A 21,375-nucleotide genomic window follows, 5' to 3' on the forward strand; every position below is an offset into this window, starting at 1 on the left:
AGCCATGTGAAGCTGAAGTTAATAAGTGCCTATCTTGCTATTTAACACTTTCTTTTTATTTTTTTATTTTTTTTATTTTGCTTTTATTCTGAAGCTGGAAACGGGGAGAGACAGTCAGACAGACTCCCGCATGTGCCCGACCGGGATCCACCCGGCGCGCCCACCAGGGGCGACGCTCTGCCCACCAGGGGGCGATGCTCTGCCCCTCCGGGGCGTCGCTCTGCCGCGACCAGAGCCACTCTAGCGCCTGGGGCAGAGGCCAAGGAGCCATCCCCAGCGCTCGGGCCATCTTTGCTCCAATGGAGCCTTGGCTGCGGAAGGGGAAGAGAGAGACAGAGAGGAAGGAGGGGGGGAGGTGGAGAAGCAAATGGGCGCTTCTCCCATGTGCCCTGGCCGGGAATCGAACCCGGGTCCCCCGCACGCCAGGCCGACGCTCTACCGCTGAGCCAACCGGCCAAGGCCACTATTTAACAATTTCTTAATTTTTCATTTTAACTCCATTCTCTGTGCTTGGTGGGATTGACATGAACCTGAAACTAACGTGAATAATTGTTCATTTAAGACAAGGAATTGAGTCTTGTCTCCATAGCCAAGACTTTTGAAGAATTTAGGGTTAACTCATCCCTTTTAAGCTACTGAGGTACAGTGCTTTATGTGGAAATGAGCCGTATTCAAGTGTAAAAATATCTAGTTCCTAAGCATAATATTATCACAGTATAACTGCAGTCTGAATGTTGTATCGCAGCATATCTGGCTCATGATTATTTTAAAGTAGCAACAGTGAAGTCTAAGTGGTTTTAAAGTTTACATTTTAATATCAGTCTTATAAAGTTAGTTACAGATGGTAGCAACATAGGGTTTAAGGTAGATTGGGAGGCTATTAAGGTTATTACCTGCACTTGAGAAGGACGGTCCAGATCCAAAGTAAAAGACATTTAGAGAATCTCCCGAGTTTTAAAATTTTACTAACTAACCCTTCATGTCTTAGGGATATCAGTTTCTCTCTGAATTTTATTTTCCTGCATGCTACAGAATAGAGTATAATTACTGTATTTACTCTACTTACAGACAAGGGCATCTCCCTATGGTCATATTGTTACTACAGTGTGGTGCAGACCCCACTCTCATCGATGGAGAAGGATTCAGCAGCATCCACCTGGCAGTATTATTTCAACACATGCCCATTATAGCATATCTCATCTCAAAGGGACAGGTATATTTTGAAATATATCTTATACTCCAGCTATTGCAAATCTGAAGAGATTAGGGTGATGATTAGTAGTCTGTTCTCATTTTTAAAGTAGAAGTTATAGGTACCCAGATATTCAAATATTAGTCTCAGTAAGTCTTCATACTCGTTTCTAGCTTCACTGGAGCAAAAAGGACAGGTCATTTAGCTCAGTAACATATAATAGATGTTTCTGAAACTTGTAAGCCTGTAATAGTTTGCCTTATGACCTTGGCAATTTGAGAGATTTTAAAAAACATGACTTCAAAGCCTTTATTTTTCTTCTGTAGATTTAACGCATCATTGCTCTCATTGTTTGAGCCTAAATGGGAGACCAATTTGAATGTATGCTTCTTATTGTTCTCTGAAGTAATTCCATGAAAAATGACTTGCCTTAAGAGGCATCTATTTATGGCGCAGGTTAAATTACAGGTTATTGGCAGAGTTTCACTGTCAGCTATATTTGTCTGGGATATGCTTTCTCTTAGCAAAGTAATTTATGTTAGCAGACTTGCCTATAACAGGTATGGAAACATGTTTAAATAAGCACTTTCTCTCAGCCTTAGCCAATTGAAGTAGAATAATTATAACCTCCTGTGGCTCACTTTGGAAAGATGTTTGAGGAGGAGTCCTTTCTGCTTCTCTGGGTTCCTTCCCACGTTGTATTCCTCTGAGGCCCTTGAAACTCATTTTTTTTTTTTAGGTTGGTTGGAATCATTAATTATATACCTTGAACCTGGGCCATTTTATGAAAGGGATATATGATTTCTCTTTTTTATATATATTCTAAAAAATTGAAAAGAATTTTTTACTTGTTACCTTTTAAAACATAATAGGATAGATCCAAAAAATAAAATGAGTTGCCTCAGAAGGTAGGGAGATCTCTATTACTGGAAGTGTTTGAGTAGAGACTGAATGACTTCGTGTAAAAGGTGATAATATGAATTAATGTGTCAGTTAAGTTCTAAACTAGATGACATCTAAGGTCTTCTAAAGTCTCTTATATTTGATGGTGATTATCGTTTTTCTTTTACCCTTAGCTGTCTTCCATTCACATTATACAACACTTTAAATCATATATTCAGATAATTCCTTTAAAAATATTTTGTATAGCCTGACTTGTAGTGGCACAGTGGATAAAACATCGACCTGGAATGCTGAGGTCGCCAGTTCGAAACCCCGGGCTTGCCTGGTCAAGGCACATATGGGAGTTGATGCTTCCTGCTTCTACCCCTGTTCTCTCTATCTCTTTCTTCTCTCTCTTTCTAATAAAAATGAATAAATAAATAAAAATCTAAAAAAATATATATTCTGTATAAATCAATGGGTTTTTATCCTGTGGCTCTGAAGCAGAGCATTCTTTTATTCAAATGATATTTGAACCCCCCTTATAGACATAATAGTAGTGTTACTGCATCAAAGAGAAACTTCTGTTAAGAAAGAGAATTTTGACTGGGTCTATAGTTAAGCTGATTGACTCTTCTTTTTGCACAGAGTGTGAATATGACAGATTTAAATGGGCAGACACCTCTCATGTTATCAGCTCACAAAGTACTTGGGTAAGTGAATTTAATTGAATTGCCTCATTCTGATTCTTGGTTCTGACAATTTCTTTTTTTGTGTATATAATTTTAAGTGTCTTAATCTATAAGAAATAATACTACATTCTAAAAGATAAAATATGAGTTTCCACCCTATGACTATGATATGGATATATATTTTTTTAAGTGAGAGGACGGAAGATAGAGACAGACTCCTGCATGTGCCTCAACCAGGATCCACCTGCTAGCCCCCATCTGGGGCCAATGCTTGAATTAACTGAGCTATCCTCAAGTGCCTGATGGTTATGCCTAGACCAACTGAGCTATCCTCAGCACCTGAGGCTGACACTCAAACCAATTAGGTCACTGAGGAGAGAGAAAAGGGGGAGAGGGAGGGAAAGAGAAGCAGATGGTTGCTTCTCACGTGGGCCCTGACCGGTGATCCAACCCAGGACGTCCACATGCTGGGCCAGTGCTTTATCCACCGAGCCAACTGGCCAGAGCTGATATGGCTTTTCTATATAGTTGTATTTAGAAAAGCACTATTGAAATAAACTTTCTCTTTTCTGATAGCCTAGGGGAAAAGTTTGAAAACTACTATAAGAAAATAATTTTCTTACAAAACAAGTAGAGATTTTATAGCATATACGAACTAGCATGACTTATGTTTCTTAGTTTGCATTTTTTTAAAAATGGCCACAAATTTAAATGTTCTTATAATTTGAAATTTAGATGATAAATTTGCTTTCTAGAAAACATTAAATGTTGCCCTGGCCGGTTGGCTCAGTGGTAGAGCATTGGCCTGGCGTACAGGAGTCCTGGGTTCGATCCCTGGCCAGGGCACACAGGAGAAGTGCCCATCTGTTTCTCCAAGCCTCCCCCTCTCCTTCCTCTCTGTCTCTCTCTTCCCCTCCTGCAGCCGGGGCTCCATTGGAGCAAAGTTGGCCTGGGCGCTGAGGATGGCTCTGTGGCCTCTGCCTCAGGCGCTAGAATGGCTCTGGTTGCAACAGAGCAATGCCCCAGATGGGCAGAGCATCGCCCCTTGGTGGGCGTGCCAGGTGGATCCTGGTCGGGTGCATGTGGGAGTCTGACTGCCTCCCTGTTTCCAACTTCTGAAAAATACAAAAAAACAAAACAAAACATTAAATGTTGAGGTTCTTTGACATTGTTGACTGCTCTAAAAATACTGATTATAATTAGTCTATGATAATAGTTTATATGTTCACATCAAGCACTTACATATTTAGGTTTTTCTGTGTATTCCTTTTATAAACACATGTGATTAATGACCACCATACAGTCCAACTTCTGTTTTTCTTTTCTTCAAATGTATGCCATAGGTTTTCCCTTTATCAGTTTGTTTCCCATGTCATGCTCAATTTCTGATTCTGCTTTTATTTTGGACTTCTTTTCTAGGAATTGAGTTTGTTCTGGTGCCATTTTCTTTTCGTTCATGGAGGAGTGGGGCTAGGGCTAGAATTTATTTTTTCTTTCTTTTTTTTTTTTTCTTTTTTTTTTTCTGAAGCTGGAAACAGGGAGAGACAGTCAGACAGACTCCCGCATGCGCCCGACCGGGATCCACCCGGCACTCCCACCATGGGGCGATGCTCTGCCCACCAGGGGGCGATGCTCTGCCCATCCTGGGTGTCACCATGTTGCGACCATCCTGGGCGTCGCCATGTTGCGACAGAGCTACTCTAGCGCCTGGGGCAGAGGCCACAGAGCCATCCCCAGCGCCCGGGCCATCTTTGCTCCAATGGAGCCTTGGCTGCGGGAGGGGAAGAGAGAGACAGAGAGGAAGGAGAGGGGGAGGGGTGGAGAAGCAGATGGGCGCTTCTCCTATGAGCCCTGGTCGGGAATTGAACCCTGGTCCTCCACACGCTAGGCTGACGCTCTACCGCTGAGCCAACCGGCCAGGGCTAGAATTTTGTTAGAAAGCATTTTGTCTTCTTTCCCATAACTCTAAAGTCAGGTTTAGTATTTAAAAATCTTGATAGAGTAAAGTAGAATATTTTATTAACAGAATCTGAAACACTCATGAAGGAAGAGAAGGTATTAACAATAAAACAAAAATATTTTATTGAATTCTGCCTTCTAGTCCATAACTTTCTAAGATAAACATATTTTAAGATATTATTTATACTTACTTTATTTAATAATAGATTTGGGAAAGTATGACGTTAGCTTTGGTTTATCTCCTCAAATATAATTTTGTACATTCAGTTTTTATTAGATAAATAACATAATCTAATTAATATTGGGCAAAGTTGAATGTATAATTTAAAAGAAAATGGTAACCAATAGAACAAAAACATGAGAGTAAAGTTTGAAAAACCAAAGCAGTTACTTCATTGTATTTATGTGAAAATTATATTATTTCTATAGTAGTAGATTGTTACTTAATGAAAAGATACTTTTTTTTAGGGAGTGTGCATCATTACTGTTAGCATCTACAATAGAACTCTACACAAAGAGAACTTACTGATTTGTTAATTGATATATTAACTTAAATGCTTGGTTATTTGTATTTACCTGTCAAATCATTAATTTCTCTAATAGCCCTCGGTATTTTATTGTTTTGAAACAGGTCAGAGCCAACTGGGTTTCTTTTAAAGTTTAATCCTTCTCTCAATGTGGTTGATAAAGTACACCGAAACACCCCACTTCACTGGGCAGTGGCAGCAGGAAATGTTACTGCAGTTGATAAACTTTTGGAAGCTGGTTCCAGCCTGGATATCCAAAATGTTAAGGTATGAACAGGTATTTGTCTCCTTTCGTTTATTATATCTTCAGTTAGAGGATTGATAAGGTAATGTAAAGGTAAGCTACACATATGATTTCAGTTACCACAGGATAGATGTATACAATTAGAGCTGGTTATTGAATAAATATTTGAGTCTGTGATTCTGGTAAGTTTTAAAAAATGTCTAATATACCCATACTACATCAAAATGGGATTGAACTTTTTCTCTTTCTTTTTTAGGGAGAAACACCTCTTGATATGGCTCTCCAAAATAAAAATCAGCTCATTGTTCACATGCTAAAAACAGAAGCCAAAATGAGAGCCAACAAAAAGTTCAGACTTTGGAGGTGGCTACAGAAGTGCGAGGTATTTTCATGTGGGCCCTGGTCTCTAAGAACGAGTTTTCTTGGTGTTTGTTTTGTAAGGCAGCCAGAGACTGGGGAGTGCTGCATTTTTTTCTGCTGCTGATTCTATCTTTCCCAGGCATTCCATAACCCAGAGTTGGAAATTTGGCACTTTCTTTGGTAATGTATTACTTGTCCTGAGCTAGATGGCTCTAAAACCACGTTATATTGTGAATATCATGGTGTCCTTCCACATTTATTTAATGAATGAATTGAAATGCAAAGGGTTTATAGAGTTTTCTAAGCAAAAGGAAAGGTACTTTATGGGAGGAATTATATGGAAACTTTTGTTAAGGAACTTGTTCCTTATTAATTATTTTTCAAAAGGAAAATAGTAATATTCAAAATGTTTTGTTAAAATCATCTGGAGTTAGACTTTAAAAGTCACTGGGTTGCAAACTTGAAGCATGTGATGTCACTCATAAAATAAAAAATAATCTGAAATTTCAAGAGGTAAAATCCTAATTTTACTCCTCTTTTTTAAAGATTTTTTTTTTTTTTTTTGTATTTTTCTGAAGCTGGAAATGAGGAGAGACAGTCAGACAGACTCCCGCATGCGCCCGACTGGGATCCACCCGGCACGCCCACCAGGGGCGATGCTCTGCCCACCAGGGGCGATGCTCTGCCCACCAGGGGGCGATGCTCTGCCCCCCCCCCCCCCCGCCCCCTGGGCGTCCCTCTTCCGCGACCAGAGTCACTCCAGCACCTGGGGCAGAGGCCAAGGAGCCATCCCCAGCACCCGGGCCATCTTTGCTCCAATGGAGCCTTGGCTGCGGGAGGGGAAGAGAGAGACAGAGAGGAAGGAGGGGGGTGGAGAAGCAAATGGACGCTTCTCCTATGTGCCCTGGCCAGGAATCAAACCCGGGTCCCCCGCACGCCAGGCCGACGCTCTACCGCTGAGCCAACCGGCCGGGGCCTTTTTTTTTTTTTTTTAAACAGAGGCAGAGTGAGTCAGAGAGAGGGATAGACAAGGACAGACAGACAGGAACGGAGAGAGATGAGAAGCATCAATTATGAGTTTTTCATTGCGTGTTGCAACACCTTAGTTGTTCGTTGATTGCTTTCTCATATGTGCCTTGACTAGGGGCCTTCAGCAGACCGAGTAGCCCCTTGCTGGAGCCAGCAACTTTGGGTTCAAGCTGGTGGGCTTTTGCTCAAGCCAGATGAGCCCACGCTCAAGCTGGTGACCTCGGGGTCTCGAACCTGGGTCCTCTGCATCCCAGTCCGACGCTCTGTCCGCTGCGCCACTGCCCTGTCAGGCACTCCTCTTTTTTAACTTGGCAATTCTGAGTGGTGTTCTCTTAAACTTAAAAATGAAGTTCAACTTGTTTTTATAAATGGCTAGCAAATCCAAGTCATGATAGTGAATGTAATTCAAATTGTTAAAATGAGGTTTTGAATTGATTCCATTTTTAATGGAATATAAGATAGATATTATCATCTTATCTAATAATAATTAGGAACTATGCTTTCAGAATGATTCTAACTTAACAGACACCAGATTTCTTTTGAGAGGGTGCATTTAGGTGTTTGGAGAGAGAAAGAAAGAAGTAAAGGTTACTCCTCAGTCTCCTCTGCCAACTCCTCTGCTTCATCCCCACCCCGTACGATAGGGTGCCCCAGGATTCTGTCCCTGGACTTCTTTTATATGTATTCATTCCATTAGTGATTTCATTCACTGCTGTGGCTTGAAATGCCATCTATATATTGATAACTCTCTAAGTTATTGCAGGTTCAGACCCTTCCAGACTCGATCTCCCAGTTATCTGCATGGCTTACCCAGTTCAGTGTCTGATAGACATCTCCAATATAGCATATCCAAATCTGAACTCCTGATCTCCCCCCTCAACTGTTCCATCCATAGTGTTCCACATCTCAGCATGAGGCCACTCCAGCTTTCCAGTCACCTGTGTCTTTTCTTAGTCATCCCATGTAGCGAGACCATTAGGAAAACATATTGGCTAGTTCTGCTCTCAGTATATATCCAGCAACTAACGCCTTCTCACCACTCCACCAGTGGCATTTTGGTGGAGCCACTACTATCTTTCATGTGAATTACTGCAGTTGTCTGCATCTTCCTGCCCCTTCTCACTTATAGTCTGCGCTCAACAGAGCAGCCAGATGAAATGTAAGTTAGATCCTATCATTCACCTGCTCAGAATCCTGTGTCTCCCCTTTTCTCCCAGAATAAAAGACGAAGTTCTTACTATAGCTTCCAACGCCCTGTGTGGTTCAGCTTTTTATATACTATAAAATTCACTTAGTTCAATTGTCCGTCTTCCCCTGCTAGAATTTAAACTTCATGAGAGAAAGACCTTAAATTCATTGATGTGTCCCAGGCACCTACATATGTGTGTGTGCACTGGAATAGTTGTCGAATGAGTGTTGTATCTGGAGTTAAACTTTTGAGATTCATATTTAATTCTCATTTCTGTTCTGAAAATATTTAAATTTGCTCACTTTGTGATATACAATCTAATTTGGAAGGATTTTAAAGATCTGATATCATTTGAAATGATCTATCCCTAGAAAATGGTTCAGAGAAGTAAAACAGAAGGAGGTAGGACCGAATATGTTTTCTCCCTTTGCTGTTGAAAAACCCTGCTTGCTTTCAGGGTCGTGTCTGCTGCATTGTAAAAATGTGGTCCCAGCTTCAGTGCAGATAGTCACACTGTTGGTTCATAGACTCTCATTCTTTTAACTTTGCCAGGACATGTTTCAGTCTTTCAGTCTTTGACCTCTGTGTGACATTGACGCCAAGAACAACTCCCTTCTGAAAACTCTCCTCCACTCTGGGACCTTTCTTTTTCTTGGTTTTCATCCTGCCTTTCTGGTCACACGCTCACACCTTCTTAATTACCTTTGAGGACTTAGCTCTTTCTCCTTAAATGTTTGCTTTGGCCAAGCCTCTGCCTCTTTGCACCTATATGTAGTCCTTGGGATGTTGTTCACTCAGGGCTTTCCCACCTACATGCTGATGAGTTCCATGTTTTCTCCTGAATGGTAGACCTGCTTTTCTCACCGCTTCTTGGGTTTCCTCTAGATATGTCTATAGGCATTTAAAATGCCACATGCGCTAAATTAAACTCATCTTCTCTATAAACTTGTTCCTTCTAACCCTCTTTATTAGGGGATAGCACCATCTGGTGCACAGGTTGGAACTTATGTTCTCATTAAATCTTGAGTGTATTGATTTTTTTGTGTGGTCTATCTTGCTTTTTGCTTTCTGGTATGTAATACTGTTTGAAAGAAATCATTTTTTTAAATGTAATTAACACTTTTCTAAATGATTAGCATTTCTTTGAGGGGAGGAAAGCAAAACAGTATGTGTAAGCCACACTTTATAAAATGTAAGACTTTTAAATATTGTTTTCAAGATTTTTAATTTCTTATACTTCAAATTTATCAATCAGCAATTTTGAAGGAAAGAAAACTGTGTTCTGCTGTTGTATTACTTATTATTGTGTGTTTAGGAAGTAGTTGTAAAGAAGTAATTATTAGATACTTAGGAGGTAAAATCCATAAAGTTCTAAAATTCTTGCTCTCTTAATAGCTCTTCCTGCTGCTGATGCTTTCTGTGATTACCATGTGGGCTGTTGGATACATAATGGACTTCAATTCAGATTCTTGGCTTTTAAAAGGATGTCTTCTAATAACACTGTTTTTTCTGACATCTTTGTTCCCAAGGTGTGTATATTAATCTTTGCAAGGCTGATTATTACATTCTAATTTGATTGCTTATTTCTTTCTATTGTCGATTAGCTGGAATCACAGATTTTTACTTACTGAGTTGCATTAACTTTAAACACATGGCCTCAGTAGCTTATGATTGGACTGAAAGCTAATTGGTCACCTCAATAATTTAATTGAATTGACATTGGTGGAAAATAAATATCCTAGCTCACTTTTTGAAATGATCATTTGGTGAATAATGGAGAGATTTGTGTAACTAACTTGCATCTTGAAGCATTTTTGCCTGTTTTTTAGAAATTTTGCTTTTTCAAATTTTTCTAGATCTAACTTCATTTTAAGCTAGTTATTTCTGCTCATAATGTTATTTAGTTGAAACACCTAATTAAATCACAAGAGGTTATAAAATAGTAATGATGGCATGGTTCTATTTTTAGGAAAATATTTATACCTGATTGGCACTGGTTAGGAGTCAGATTGCCTAGATTCAAGTAAAGCTTTACCATAGCAGGCCAACCTTGAACAAAAGTTGCTTTACATTTCTGGGCCTCAGTTTCTTGGTGTATAAAATGAGGATACTAATTTGACAATACCTACTTCATGGTTAATACACATGCAATGTTTAGAATCATGACTGACACATAATACTCAATAATCTTATCACACCTCACTCTCCTCTTCCCTTTCTCAGTAAAAGGGCTCCCAGTTCCTCACGTGAGTAATCCTTGGGTTACTGTCATCCTCCACTCTTCCCTTCACTTCCCTCCGCCCAGCCGGCTCCTCACCAAGTCCTTGCTCAGCCTGCAGCAGGTCTGTCCTCTCTGTCTCCACAACTGGCACCTAACTGACCTCCTGTCTCCGCCTTTTAACTCCCCGCTAGTTCATCCCACTTAGCAATCAGGGTGGTCTTTTAAAACAGCAGATCAGTTTCTGTCTTCTTTCCCTCCAGTGGGTGTTTCTTATACTCAGAATAAAACTCAAACTTCTTGCCTGGGAGATATCATGTGATTCATTCCCTTTGCTCTGACTTCATCTCTTTCCTTCATTGTTCTCCAACCTTCTTTCTGTTTCTAGAACACATCAAGCCCATCCTACCGAGGGCCTTGGCTTTTGCTTGTGTGTTTGTCTGACATGTTCTGATTGTTGCGAAGCTGGAGATGTTTCATTCAGGCCTGAGTTCCAACACCGCCTCCTGAACGAGGCCTTTCCTGACTTCCCGTTTGGTTTTCTTCTCAGCACTTAGTCCCCGTTTCCCGGAATGTAAGGCCCATGCAAGCAGGAGACTTCTCTCCTGAGTCAAAGGGAACGGTAATGGTCATCCACAGAAAAAGACCTGGAAGGAAATAGTGTGCTCTCTTCAGGCTGTGATTATGAGATGCCTAGGCTCTTCTCAGCTTGCCAGCATTTTCTGAAATAAGCATATGCTACTTTTGTCATGAGGAAAAAACAAAGTGTTGGAGGAATCTTACCATTTTGTCACTCAAAAGCAGAACAGTTGGCTGGAAATGAATTAGAACTTAAATGCAAAGTAAAAGCTCAAATTTCTGGAAAATAGCAAAATGCCTAAATTGTCTGCTATTCAGAAAACTTGTGACTTAGAGATATTCATTCATTTTCCACTAATTGGACTGACTCAGTCTCCAAATAAGTTTTAAGCCAAATCACCAGGTATCACAATCATCACTTCTGTTTTTCCTAGAGAGAAAACAAGGGCAGCATTTACTAACTGTGAATACAGGCAGTTGAGATTTTGTCTATTTTAGTAAAAACCCACATTACAAAAAATGTATTGGAAAGCTTTTGTCTTTGATGACAGTGAGTTGAGGGCTTCATATGTGAGACTTGGCAGATGGATACAATTCAGATGGGCACAAATGCATATGGCAACTTTATCCATACTGCTTTTATATTTCTCACAGTCCTCTGTAGAGTCCCGATTTTGTGAAGGTGAGCAGCTGCAAACTTCTACTATTATTAGGCTCCAGGGGCAGTTGCTTATTGATCCAGGCTGCTATGTGACACCTGTCAGAAGTAAACAGACTTACAAATGAAGGAGCTCACTGTACTATTTAATTACTGCAAGTATATTTTTACTGAAAAATCTCAGCTGGTTGTGGGATGAAAGGGCTTAAGGTTATGTTTTTAAATTATGCTTCTAGCCTCTAGAACAGGTGTCCCCAAACTACGGCCCAGCCCGCAGGCCACATGCGGCCCCCTGAGACCATTTATCCGGCCCCCGCTGCACTTCCAGAAGGGGACACCTCTTTTATTGGTGGTCAGTGAGAGGAGCACTGTATGTGGTGGCCCTCCAACGGTCTGAGGGACAGTGAACTGGCCCCCTGTGTAAAAAGTTTGGGGACCCCTGCTCTAGAAGAAGCTTGTTAGATGTGAAGGTGGATCTCTAAATACTGAAAAATTTGACTTTTGGAGTATTTGAACATATGCTGTGTCCCCCAAGAGAAATACAAACATGATATTTTTGAATAGAAATTAAAAAAGGTGTATTGAAAATGTAAAGTGATTGGGAATAAAGTAATGTAGAAGTGAGCTGGAAGAACTAGCACAGTCACTTGGGAGCCCTTGTGTATCAGTTTTCTCACGTGTAAATGGCGAGGTGATGATGTTTGGCTCGTTACCGTGTGGAAAGTGGCACACAGTAAGCATCACTAAGTGAAAGTTGTTGGTATTTGAGGGAATCATCATTATTACTATTATTAAGGGAATTTAGAACTAAAATTAATATGAGTCATACGTGTTTTCACTAATACCTGTGTTTATTTTTTTTCTTTTAGGTTCTTGGTCGGGTATAAGAGCCTCGTGTACTTTCCAGCAGTCTTTCTGCTGAGCTCCATGTTTTGGATGTTTGTTACTTGGTTCATCTTATTCTTTCCTCATATCCTTCAAGCTTAAATGCCTCTTTTTGCTTTTATAAAATAGTAATGCCATTGTTAGACATTTAAATATTAGTAGACATCCAGGGAATGCAGTTCACATTTGTATTCATTTAATGGTTTTGGTTGAAGACGTTTAATGTCTACTCAACTTTGGGAATAATCACAGGGCACACAGTGGAAACAGTAGGGATCTAGTATTTATTACTACTCATTGGCAAGAAACAGTAGAATGAAATATTATTATACTTGGACCCATAAAAATGTCTTATCTTGCCTTGAGTTTCTCTTCAAGGTCGGATGGTTCTATTAACTTGGTCAGCACTTACAGCTGATTAATAAATCATCTGGGTGCCGAGTGGCCTACATGGGAGGGATCTGGCGGAAGCGAGTCCTCCTCAGCGCTGGCCCATGCGGGGCTATTATCCTAGGTAGTGATTCTCAATCCACAGTAAAAATAAGTTTACATTGCCACCCAAAACGTGTTCTGTGAAGCAAAAATTTCAGCAAATACTTCTAATGTGTGCTTTATTCTAAAATTTTATCTTATCCTGTTGTATTTCTTTCTATTATAAAATTGCTGGTCACATCCCACTTAATTATTTCATGGCCTGCTAATGGATGGCAGCCATGGTTTAAAAAACAACTCACCTAAGGAATGAGTTTATTACTTAAGGAACAGGGTGCAGACCAAGTCCCCCTTAAGGATGTGCTGTGCTTTTTAGGGTTGATCAAGTCCAGCCACTTAGAAATAAGGAAAGAGGTTACTTCTTGGTTTATAGTTATTTATTTCTCCCAGAAAGAGGGAGCATTTTCTCCAATTTCTGATCTTCTTACCTCTTTCCAGGCTTCTTTTTCCCCTTCCAAGGACTCTAGAAAGCTGTTATAAACTTGTTTTCCATACAGGTAGGAGAAGAGGGATGTCGGGGGTAGAAATGTACCTTTAAGCATATTCTTGTAACTTCTGTTATTTCTATTTCTGGTAATGGCATTTTAAAAAAGAAAGAATAGTGTTTATGGGAGAGATCCATGCACTCAATCCAAGTGCAGTTTTTCATAGGAGTAACAGAGGGAGGGACCGTATGGTTTCTTAGAATGAAGACCTCTACTTTCATTGTAGCGCATTTTTACTTTAATGATGCTCTTTATTTCTGAGCATTAATGCTAATATTTTTTGAATTCCTTTAAATGAATGGCCTGGGGTACCGTAGAGTTCACTTGACTTTTTTCAAAAGATTTTATTACATTTAATCTTTGGTTCATAAGTACTGATTTGGGGGCAGCTTTTTAAACACTGACCTTATTGCCACCATTTAATGAAAACTTGGATGAAATCATTATGTAATATAAAAATAATTAAATTTCTAAGTAATCATGAGTGCATAAAGTAACAGCACAATATACATCAAAATCATCTGTGGAGACCCCAAGGCTGGTAAATTCTATCGTAATTGACATGATACCGAGAATGATGACTGATATTTGTGGCAGTGGAATAAACACAGTTTTAAAATTGTGTTTCTTTTTTTTTTATTATTCAGTAAGAGTAGGGGAGGCAGAGAGACAGATTCCCACATGCACCCTGACCAGGATCCACCTGGCATGCCCACTAGGGGGCGATGCTCCATTGCTCAGCAGCCAAGCTCTTCTTAGTACCTGATGCAGAGGCCATGGAGCCATCCTCAGCACCTGGGGCTAATTTGCTCCAATCAAACCATGGCTGCAGGAGGAGAAGAGAGAGAGAGAGAGAGAGAGAGAGAAAGATAAGTGAGAAGGGGAGGGGTAGAGAAGCAGATGGGCACTTCTCCTTTGTGCCCTGACTGGGAATTGAACCTAGGACGTCCACACACCAGGCTGACACTCTGCCATTGAGCCAACTGGCCAGGGCCTAAAATTGTGTTTCTTGATGAATTTTTAAAATGTGTCAACTCACATTATTTCAAATTTTGCACAAAAATGTGATATAGTTTTTATGTTGAATTATTTCAAATATGTAGAATCAATATTACCAATGTAACTTCACCATAGTTTGAAAACCTCAACTCTAACTTAGTATTCAGCTGAATTTAATTACAAACTTTAGTATTTGTGAAGATGCCATTACAACAGAAGAACTGAGTTTTGTAGCTAGACAGAATCTTAAGGTGTTGAAGATAAGATGCTGTTTTACTGACATGTACGCATACAGCCCTGTGATCCAGGCATCCATATGAGCCTGTTACTGGTGCATGAATGTCAGTAGGTGGCACTCTTCACCATTGGATCATTGTTTTTCAAGCTGAATGTTCAATGCTGTTTTAACTGCCGGGGTATGAACTGAGGTGCTACCCTGTACAAACCTATCCTGAGGTTATACTAGTTTCAACTCAGGTTGCCAAGTCTGGGTTGCATAGGGGCTTTTGCTACTCTAGCCACATTATGGGAAGAGGATCTGGGGTACTGTGGAAAGAGGACCATCTTTGGAATCAGGATGAATTTGAGTTTTTGGCCCCTTTTACTCTATAGTATTGGGCAAGTTACTTAATTTCACTGAGTCTCAGTTTTTCTGTAAATAGAGGATAACAGTACCAAGTTTGTGGGGTGGCTGCAAGGATTACTGTGCAGTGATGTCTGTGAGTTATGTCTGTGAGTTGCTGACCACAGTCCTTATTGCATAATCTGAATTCTGAAAGTAATACCTATTATTACTATCAATTACTCTTATGAATAAAATCTGTGTTGAAGGCCTCATGTTGAAATTAATTTGAGGGCAGCTCTAGATCAGCTCCTCAGACATGATCTTTTCATGTCTTTTCTGTGTTCAACAGATAATGGCTTTTATGACACGGGATCAATTGAAGAGGTCAGACCATACTTAAGAGTTTGGAAGATTAGTACTTAGGAAAGAGATGCTGAGTCACTGAACATTATGTTTGTGATTCTGGCTAGAGCTGACTAGTTTAAGAGGGATAGACACGGGCGAAGTCCCATACTGGGTCTCAGAGAATGAGCATGTACAAGCACATGTGGTGAAAATGTCGTAGCTTCAGCTCACGGGAAAACGAACCAGGAGCTTGGACTAAAGCCCTGTATGGGGAGTGAGGCGGCTTCGAGGGTGCCGGTATATTCTCCAGTAGTGTTCCAAGGATTTGAGTGTCCAAGCAAAGGACAATAGCAATGTCACTGTCCTCTGTTCCAGTCTGTACACACCCGAAGTATGTTTGCTGTCTTTTGAATTCTGTTCTTTAAAAGAGACAATGACAAGTAGGAGCACAAACAGAGGAACTTGACCAGTGAACAGTGTTTAAGGAACAGTGTTGTATTGAAAGGCAAATTTACCTCCATATTGCATCACAAGCTAGCTGGGCAAGCTGAGGTGTCTATAAGTAACTATAATTTGAGGTCTAAGAGCCATAGAAGTAAGCCTTCTTAGATGCAGATAAGAGAGAATTCTCTGTAGGGAATGATCTACCAAGGAAGGATGTGTGTGACTTGAGTCTTGAAGGCAGTTAGGACTTAGACATTTTAACAGTGTGGTTTTAGAAATAGAAGGGGTGAGTGGGAAAGATGGGGGGGGAGCATTTGAGGTCAGCAAACACAAAGCAAGAAAGGGCATGGAAGCAAGGGATGTTTGGCTTTATGGGAGGGGCTAGAATGCAGTTCACTTTACTTGGAGGAGAGGATACAGTGATTCTCCTGAGATTTGTTTTGTAAATTAGAACAGAATTCAGTCAGCTCAATATATAGAATCATCATATGATTTATCTGGTGTATTTTTGAGAATGTTTCGTATATGTTGATCAGGATTTTATGGAACCAAAATAAGATGTGATTCTTTAAGAAAAGGTCAGACTTATGTACTCTTTAATAGTGTTCTTAATTCATTATTCTAAGCATTATTTGTTAAAATTCAATTTCACACAATTTTTCTGGACCTTGTGTCTTAAAGCCAGGTCCACCTGCAGATTAACTGGCAAACTAAATAAGATTTATTGCTGCCACCTGAGCAGATGGGGGGGTGCTGGTGTTTGTGTGTTAGAGCAGTTCTGAATCTGCAGAGTGGGTATGAGGTCTGAAGTTCTGCCTGTCCCACAAGCTCCCAGGTGAAGCCATTGCTGTGGTCTATGGACCACACTTTTTTTTTTTTTGCATTTTTCTGAAGCTGGAAACAGGGAGAGACAGTCAGACAGACTCCCACATGCGCCCGACCGGGATCCACCCGGCACGCCCACCAGGGGGCGACGCTCTGCCCATCCTGGGCGTCACCATGTTGCGACCCTCCTGGGTGTCGCCATGTTGCGACCAGAGCCACTCTAGCGCCTGGGGCAGAGGCCACAGAGCCATCCCCAGCGCCCGGGCCATCTTTGCTCCAATGGAGCCTTGGCTGCGGGAGGGGAAGAGAGAGACAGAGAGGAAGGCACGTCGGAGGGGTGGAGAAGCAAATGGGCGCTTCTCCTGTGTGCCCTGGCCGGGAATCGAACCCTGGTCCTCCGCACGCTAGGCCGACGCTCTACCGCTGAGCCAACCGGCCAGGGCTTGGACCACACTTTTAACAGCAAGGGCTCAGAGTCTTACTTTGTGGTCACTCTCTACTCTATAGGACATCTTGGCAATCTCTCTAAAGACAAATACAGTTACTGTATCAATAATGATTTAAATTGGACAAGGAAAATTGGTTTATTACTGGTGTATTGGTTTATTATTGCACAAAATTTTACTTTTGATACAGAGAATTTGTACCAGTTCAAACATTTCCAAGTGGGACCATTTATCCTTGAAACACTTTTTATCTCAGTTTATAACTTCTGCCTTTCCCAAATATATAGTATTTAATTTATAAGCTCTTTACAAGGAGAGCAATTTCTTTCATTCCTAAATTAACTCAGCCTAAATCAGTTACAATTAGGTACTAAACTTTGCAGTAGGAAATTTTTGCAAGCATTTATCTAATATATAAAGAAAGTTTTTTTAGTTGGAATCTCTGAACCAAGTGGCGTATTTCTTTGAACGATTTTGTTACAGTGATCAGACAATATTTTTCTGGATGCTCTCAGGAGAGCCATATTATACCATTAAAGAATAAGAATAATTTATTTGGATCTTGAATGCTTTTAAGTCTTCAGGATATTCTTTATATATTACAACTCTTCCCATCAGTACTTTATTTTTTTTTGACAGAGATAGTCCGAGAGAGACACAGACAGGGACAGACAGACAGGAAGGGAGAGAAATGAGAAGCATCAGTTCTTCCTTGAGGCACTTTAGTTGTTCAATGATTACTTTCTCATATGTGCCTTGACCATAGGGTTACAGCAGAGCGAGTGACCCCTTTCTTAAGCTAGCAACCTTGTGCTCAAGCCAACGACTTTGGGCTTCTAGCCAGCAACCATGGGGTCATGTCTATAATCCCACGCTCAAGCCAGTGACCTCATGCTCAAGCTGGTGAGCCTGTGCTCAAGCCGGTAACTTCGGGGTTTTGAACCTGGGTCCTCCATGTCCCAGTCTGATGCTCTATCCATTATACCACCACCTGGTCAGGCCCCATCAGTATTTGTTTTTCCTTTTTTCCTTTTTAAATGAGAGGAGGGGAAATAGTGAGACAGACTCCTGCATGCACCCCAACCGGGATCCACTTGGCAACCCTGTCTTGAGCCGATGCTTGAATTAAGCAGGCTATTTTTAGTACCTGAGGCAGATGCACTGGCACCAACCGAGCTATCCTAAGCACCAGGGCCATGCTCAAACCAGTCAAGCCACTGGATGCGGAAGAAGGGTGCGGGGGAGAGAAGCAGATGGTTGCTTCTCTTGTGTGCCCTGACTCAGAAACAAACCCAGGATGTCCATACACAGGCCGATGCTCTATCCACTGAACCACCAGCTAGGGCCCCTTGTGAGTTTCAGCTCTTGAGAAGGGATTAATTTTTCAACTATGACCAAATTTCCACCCTATTACAACATAGGAGGGGGCCAGGTTGGGGAGCAGGGATGTGTTGCATAAGGGACAATGAAGATAAAATGCAGAGAAGATTCTTAGGAACCAGTGATGAAATCTGCCTATGTCATAATTATGCCATTCTTAAGGGAAGTCTGATATGTTCCTTAACCTTGCTTTAACATCTTGCAGGCACTCCTTTCTATTTTGCTTTTATTCTCAGTATAATAGGCTTCCTCTACTTTTTCTACAAGACCTGGGCAACGGATCCAGGCTTCACTAAGGCTTCTGAAGAAGAAAGGAAAATGGTGAGCTTTCTTTGTGATGTTACTGATTTTTTAAAAATAGTAGGGTATGTAAATTTCAGAAGGTCATAGCCGTGTTGGTTTTTGTCATGACTGCATCTGTAGTGCCTGGCACCTAATAGATGTAACATAAACGTGGAATGAACAAATCAGCAAAATGGGATTCCTCTACAAAGTGAGATTCCTTTTTTGTTTATATGAATTTTTTTGTGTGTGTGACAGAGACAGAGAGAGGGACAGATAGGGACAGACAGGAAGGGAGAGGAAAAGCAATTCTTCATTGCAGCACCTTAGTTGTTGTTCATTGATTGGTTTTTCATATATGCCTTGACCGGGGGGCTATAGGAGACCGAGTAACCCCTTGCTCAAGCCAATGACTTTGGGCTCAAGCTGGTGAGCCTTGCTCAAACCAGATGAGCCCACATTCAAGCTCACGACCTTGGGGTTTTGAACCTGTGTCTTCCACGTTCCAGTCCGTCGCCCTATCCACTGCACCACTGCCTGGTCAGGCTATATGAAAAATTTTAAAAATATATTTTTTTAAATATTTTTAATTCCTGTTAAAATAATATTTCACCAAGACCTTTTCAGATGTAATTTTTGTTAGCAGATATAATTTTCTAATTCTTTATAGTAACACTTAGATCAGGCATCCCCAAACTACGGCCCACGGGCCGCATGAGGCCCCCTGAGGCCATTTATCCGGCCCCCTGGCGCACTTCCGGAAGGGGCACCTCTTTCATTGGTGGTCAGTGAGAGGAGCACTGTATGTGGTGGCCCTCCAACGGTCTGAGGGACAGTGAACTGGCCCTCTGTGTAAAAAGTTTGGGGACCCCTGACTTAGATAATGATCAGATAGCTTAAAGTCCCTCATTTAATACATGGAGCAGGCAGGAGCCAGGGGGAGTCCTCCTCCTTCCTGACAGGGGAGATGCCCCGTCTCCTCCTCAGATGAAGTTTTCAGATGACATGGTGTGTCTTCCATCGCTCCTGAATGTTTAGAAGTTGGGGAGATTGTCATCTTTGTTACCTAAAGCCAGTGTTCCTCAAAAACTGAGCCATTGGTGCTTATGACCATCAGTTCTGTTGGTTACTGGTAGTTTTTGTTTCTTTTTAGGATTGTCTGTGTTTATTTTTCTCTAGCAGATTGTAAGTGGGAGATCATTGCCATTGATGGAGAGAAGGGGTATCATTTTTGTGCATTGTAATTTCTTGGCTGTGGTTGAAAATGCAGACTTGAAAAAGTAATTATTTCAGGCATGGAATGATTTGTTGACCAGTCTCCCAAGGTGCTTTTCCAGCTTCCTCAGTTTGGAGAGAGAGCTGTGATTATGGTGTATGACCATGCATTATACATTCCCCAGTAAAACGCCAACGTAAGGTCCAACTCTGTCTTTCAGAACATCATCAGCCTCGCAGAGACTGGTTGTCTGGACTTCAGAACATTTTGTACGTCATGTCTTGTGAGTCTTTTGTTTTTTATAATTGTCTTTCCCATAGTAAAAGCAAATTCTTGGTTACAGTGCTCATGTAAGCATTTAGCAAATCGTTATGGTATATTTATACACCTTTGTTTCTGCCAGGTTCTAATTTTGCATTACTGTCAGAACAATTTTCTGCCTTGAACATACGAGAGAAGGATGTTTATAGTCTCTTGGAGTTGCCTATGATTAAAAATCTCTTTCTATGTTTTGTTTGCTTTCTCCTGCCATGAAGCATATGTTAGAACTAACTTGGATCGCAGGCTCATGATAACCCCAGGAACCACTTGGTGAAACTTCTCATTTTGCAGTTGAGAAATCGTGGCCTAAAAGGAAGAAATAACTTTCCCCACGTTATTGGCAGAGCCAGAAATGTGACTTGAGCTTCGTTTCTTTAGTCCATGATTCTTGTGCTGCATGATATTGCCTCATTCTCACCAGTCACTGCCAGTAGGCTCTGGAATCCAAATCCCCTTTAGTGATGGCTTCAATGAAATCGACATATAGACGAGGGAATATTAATAAGACGTTCCAGAGCCTCAGCGTGAATGGATGATCTAATATTTAGGATTATTTGGGTCAGTTTCTCTAGGATTTAGGAATAAGCTTTTGCTTGTGATTTGTTACTCCTTTGAGACTGATTTTTGCTTGGGCCTCTCCAAATTGCCTACTTAGGTAAGAAAGCCATTAAGGTCACTCCATTGCCCTGTGTGCAACTCCTGTGTGGCTCGATATGATCAACACTGCCTGTGGACTGGACGGTGTATAGGTGAGAGGTTGAACTTTTCAGTTACCCTATGAAGCTAAGCTTATATTTAGTTATGTGTGTGAGTCATAGAAAAAGTGAAAGGGAACCTATTTTGTAGCTGTTTCTTGTCAGAGTATTATCACTATGGTATAACACTTTTGGAAAACTGATTTTTGATACTGATAATATTATTACAGTGTTTTAACATTTATGAAACACTTTCATATATCGTATCCTTTTTGATCATCATATACCACTCCTGCGAGGTTGGTGTTATTATGTCCACTTTAGAGTTGAAGAAATATAAAAAGTGAAACATCATTTGCTTGAAGTCACTTTAGGAGTATCAGTCTTCTCCAGATCCTATGTTCTTTCCATGTTTTGTCTTGTCTCTCTTGTTCACCTTCTCTACTTGCCTTCTGCAAGATTCAGC

The 21,375-nt window shown here is 40.8% G+C and overlaps 1 protein-coding gene across 2 annotated transcripts in view; it reads left to right on the plus strand.

Moving 5' to 3' along the window:
* Positions 1-21,375, plus strand: part of ZDHHC13 (zinc finger DHHC-type palmitoyltransferase 13) — a 54,206-nt gene that overhangs the window by 21,580 nt on the left and 11,251 nt on the right. For both annotated transcript variants that reach the window (XM_066251112.1, XM_066251113.1), the window contains exons 5-13: positions 1,069-1,213; positions 2,723-2,787; positions 5,357-5,519; positions 5,753-5,878; positions 9,470-9,603; positions 12,399-12,498; positions 18,591-18,716; positions 20,114-20,176; positions 20,870-20,963. In XM_066251112.1, coding sequence (XP_066107209.1) covers positions 1,069-1,213; positions 2,723-2,787; positions 5,357-5,519; positions 5,753-5,878; positions 9,470-9,603; positions 12,399-12,498; positions 18,591-18,716; positions 20,114-20,176; positions 20,870-20,963 — 1,016 coding nt within the window. The remainder of the gene's footprint in view (positions 1-1,068; positions 1,214-2,722; positions 2,788-5,356; positions 5,520-5,752; positions 5,879-9,469; positions 9,604-12,398; positions 12,499-18,590; positions 18,717-20,113; positions 20,177-20,869; positions 20,964-21,375) is intronic.

This window comes from Saccopteryx bilineata, chromosome 1 (genome assembly GCF_036850765.1).
Source record: "Saccopteryx bilineata isolate mSacBil1 chromosome 1, mSacBil1_pri_phased_curated, whole genome shotgun sequence".
Classification (NCBI taxonomy): Eukaryota; Metazoa; Chordata; class Mammalia; order Chiroptera; family Emballonuridae; genus Saccopteryx; species Saccopteryx bilineata.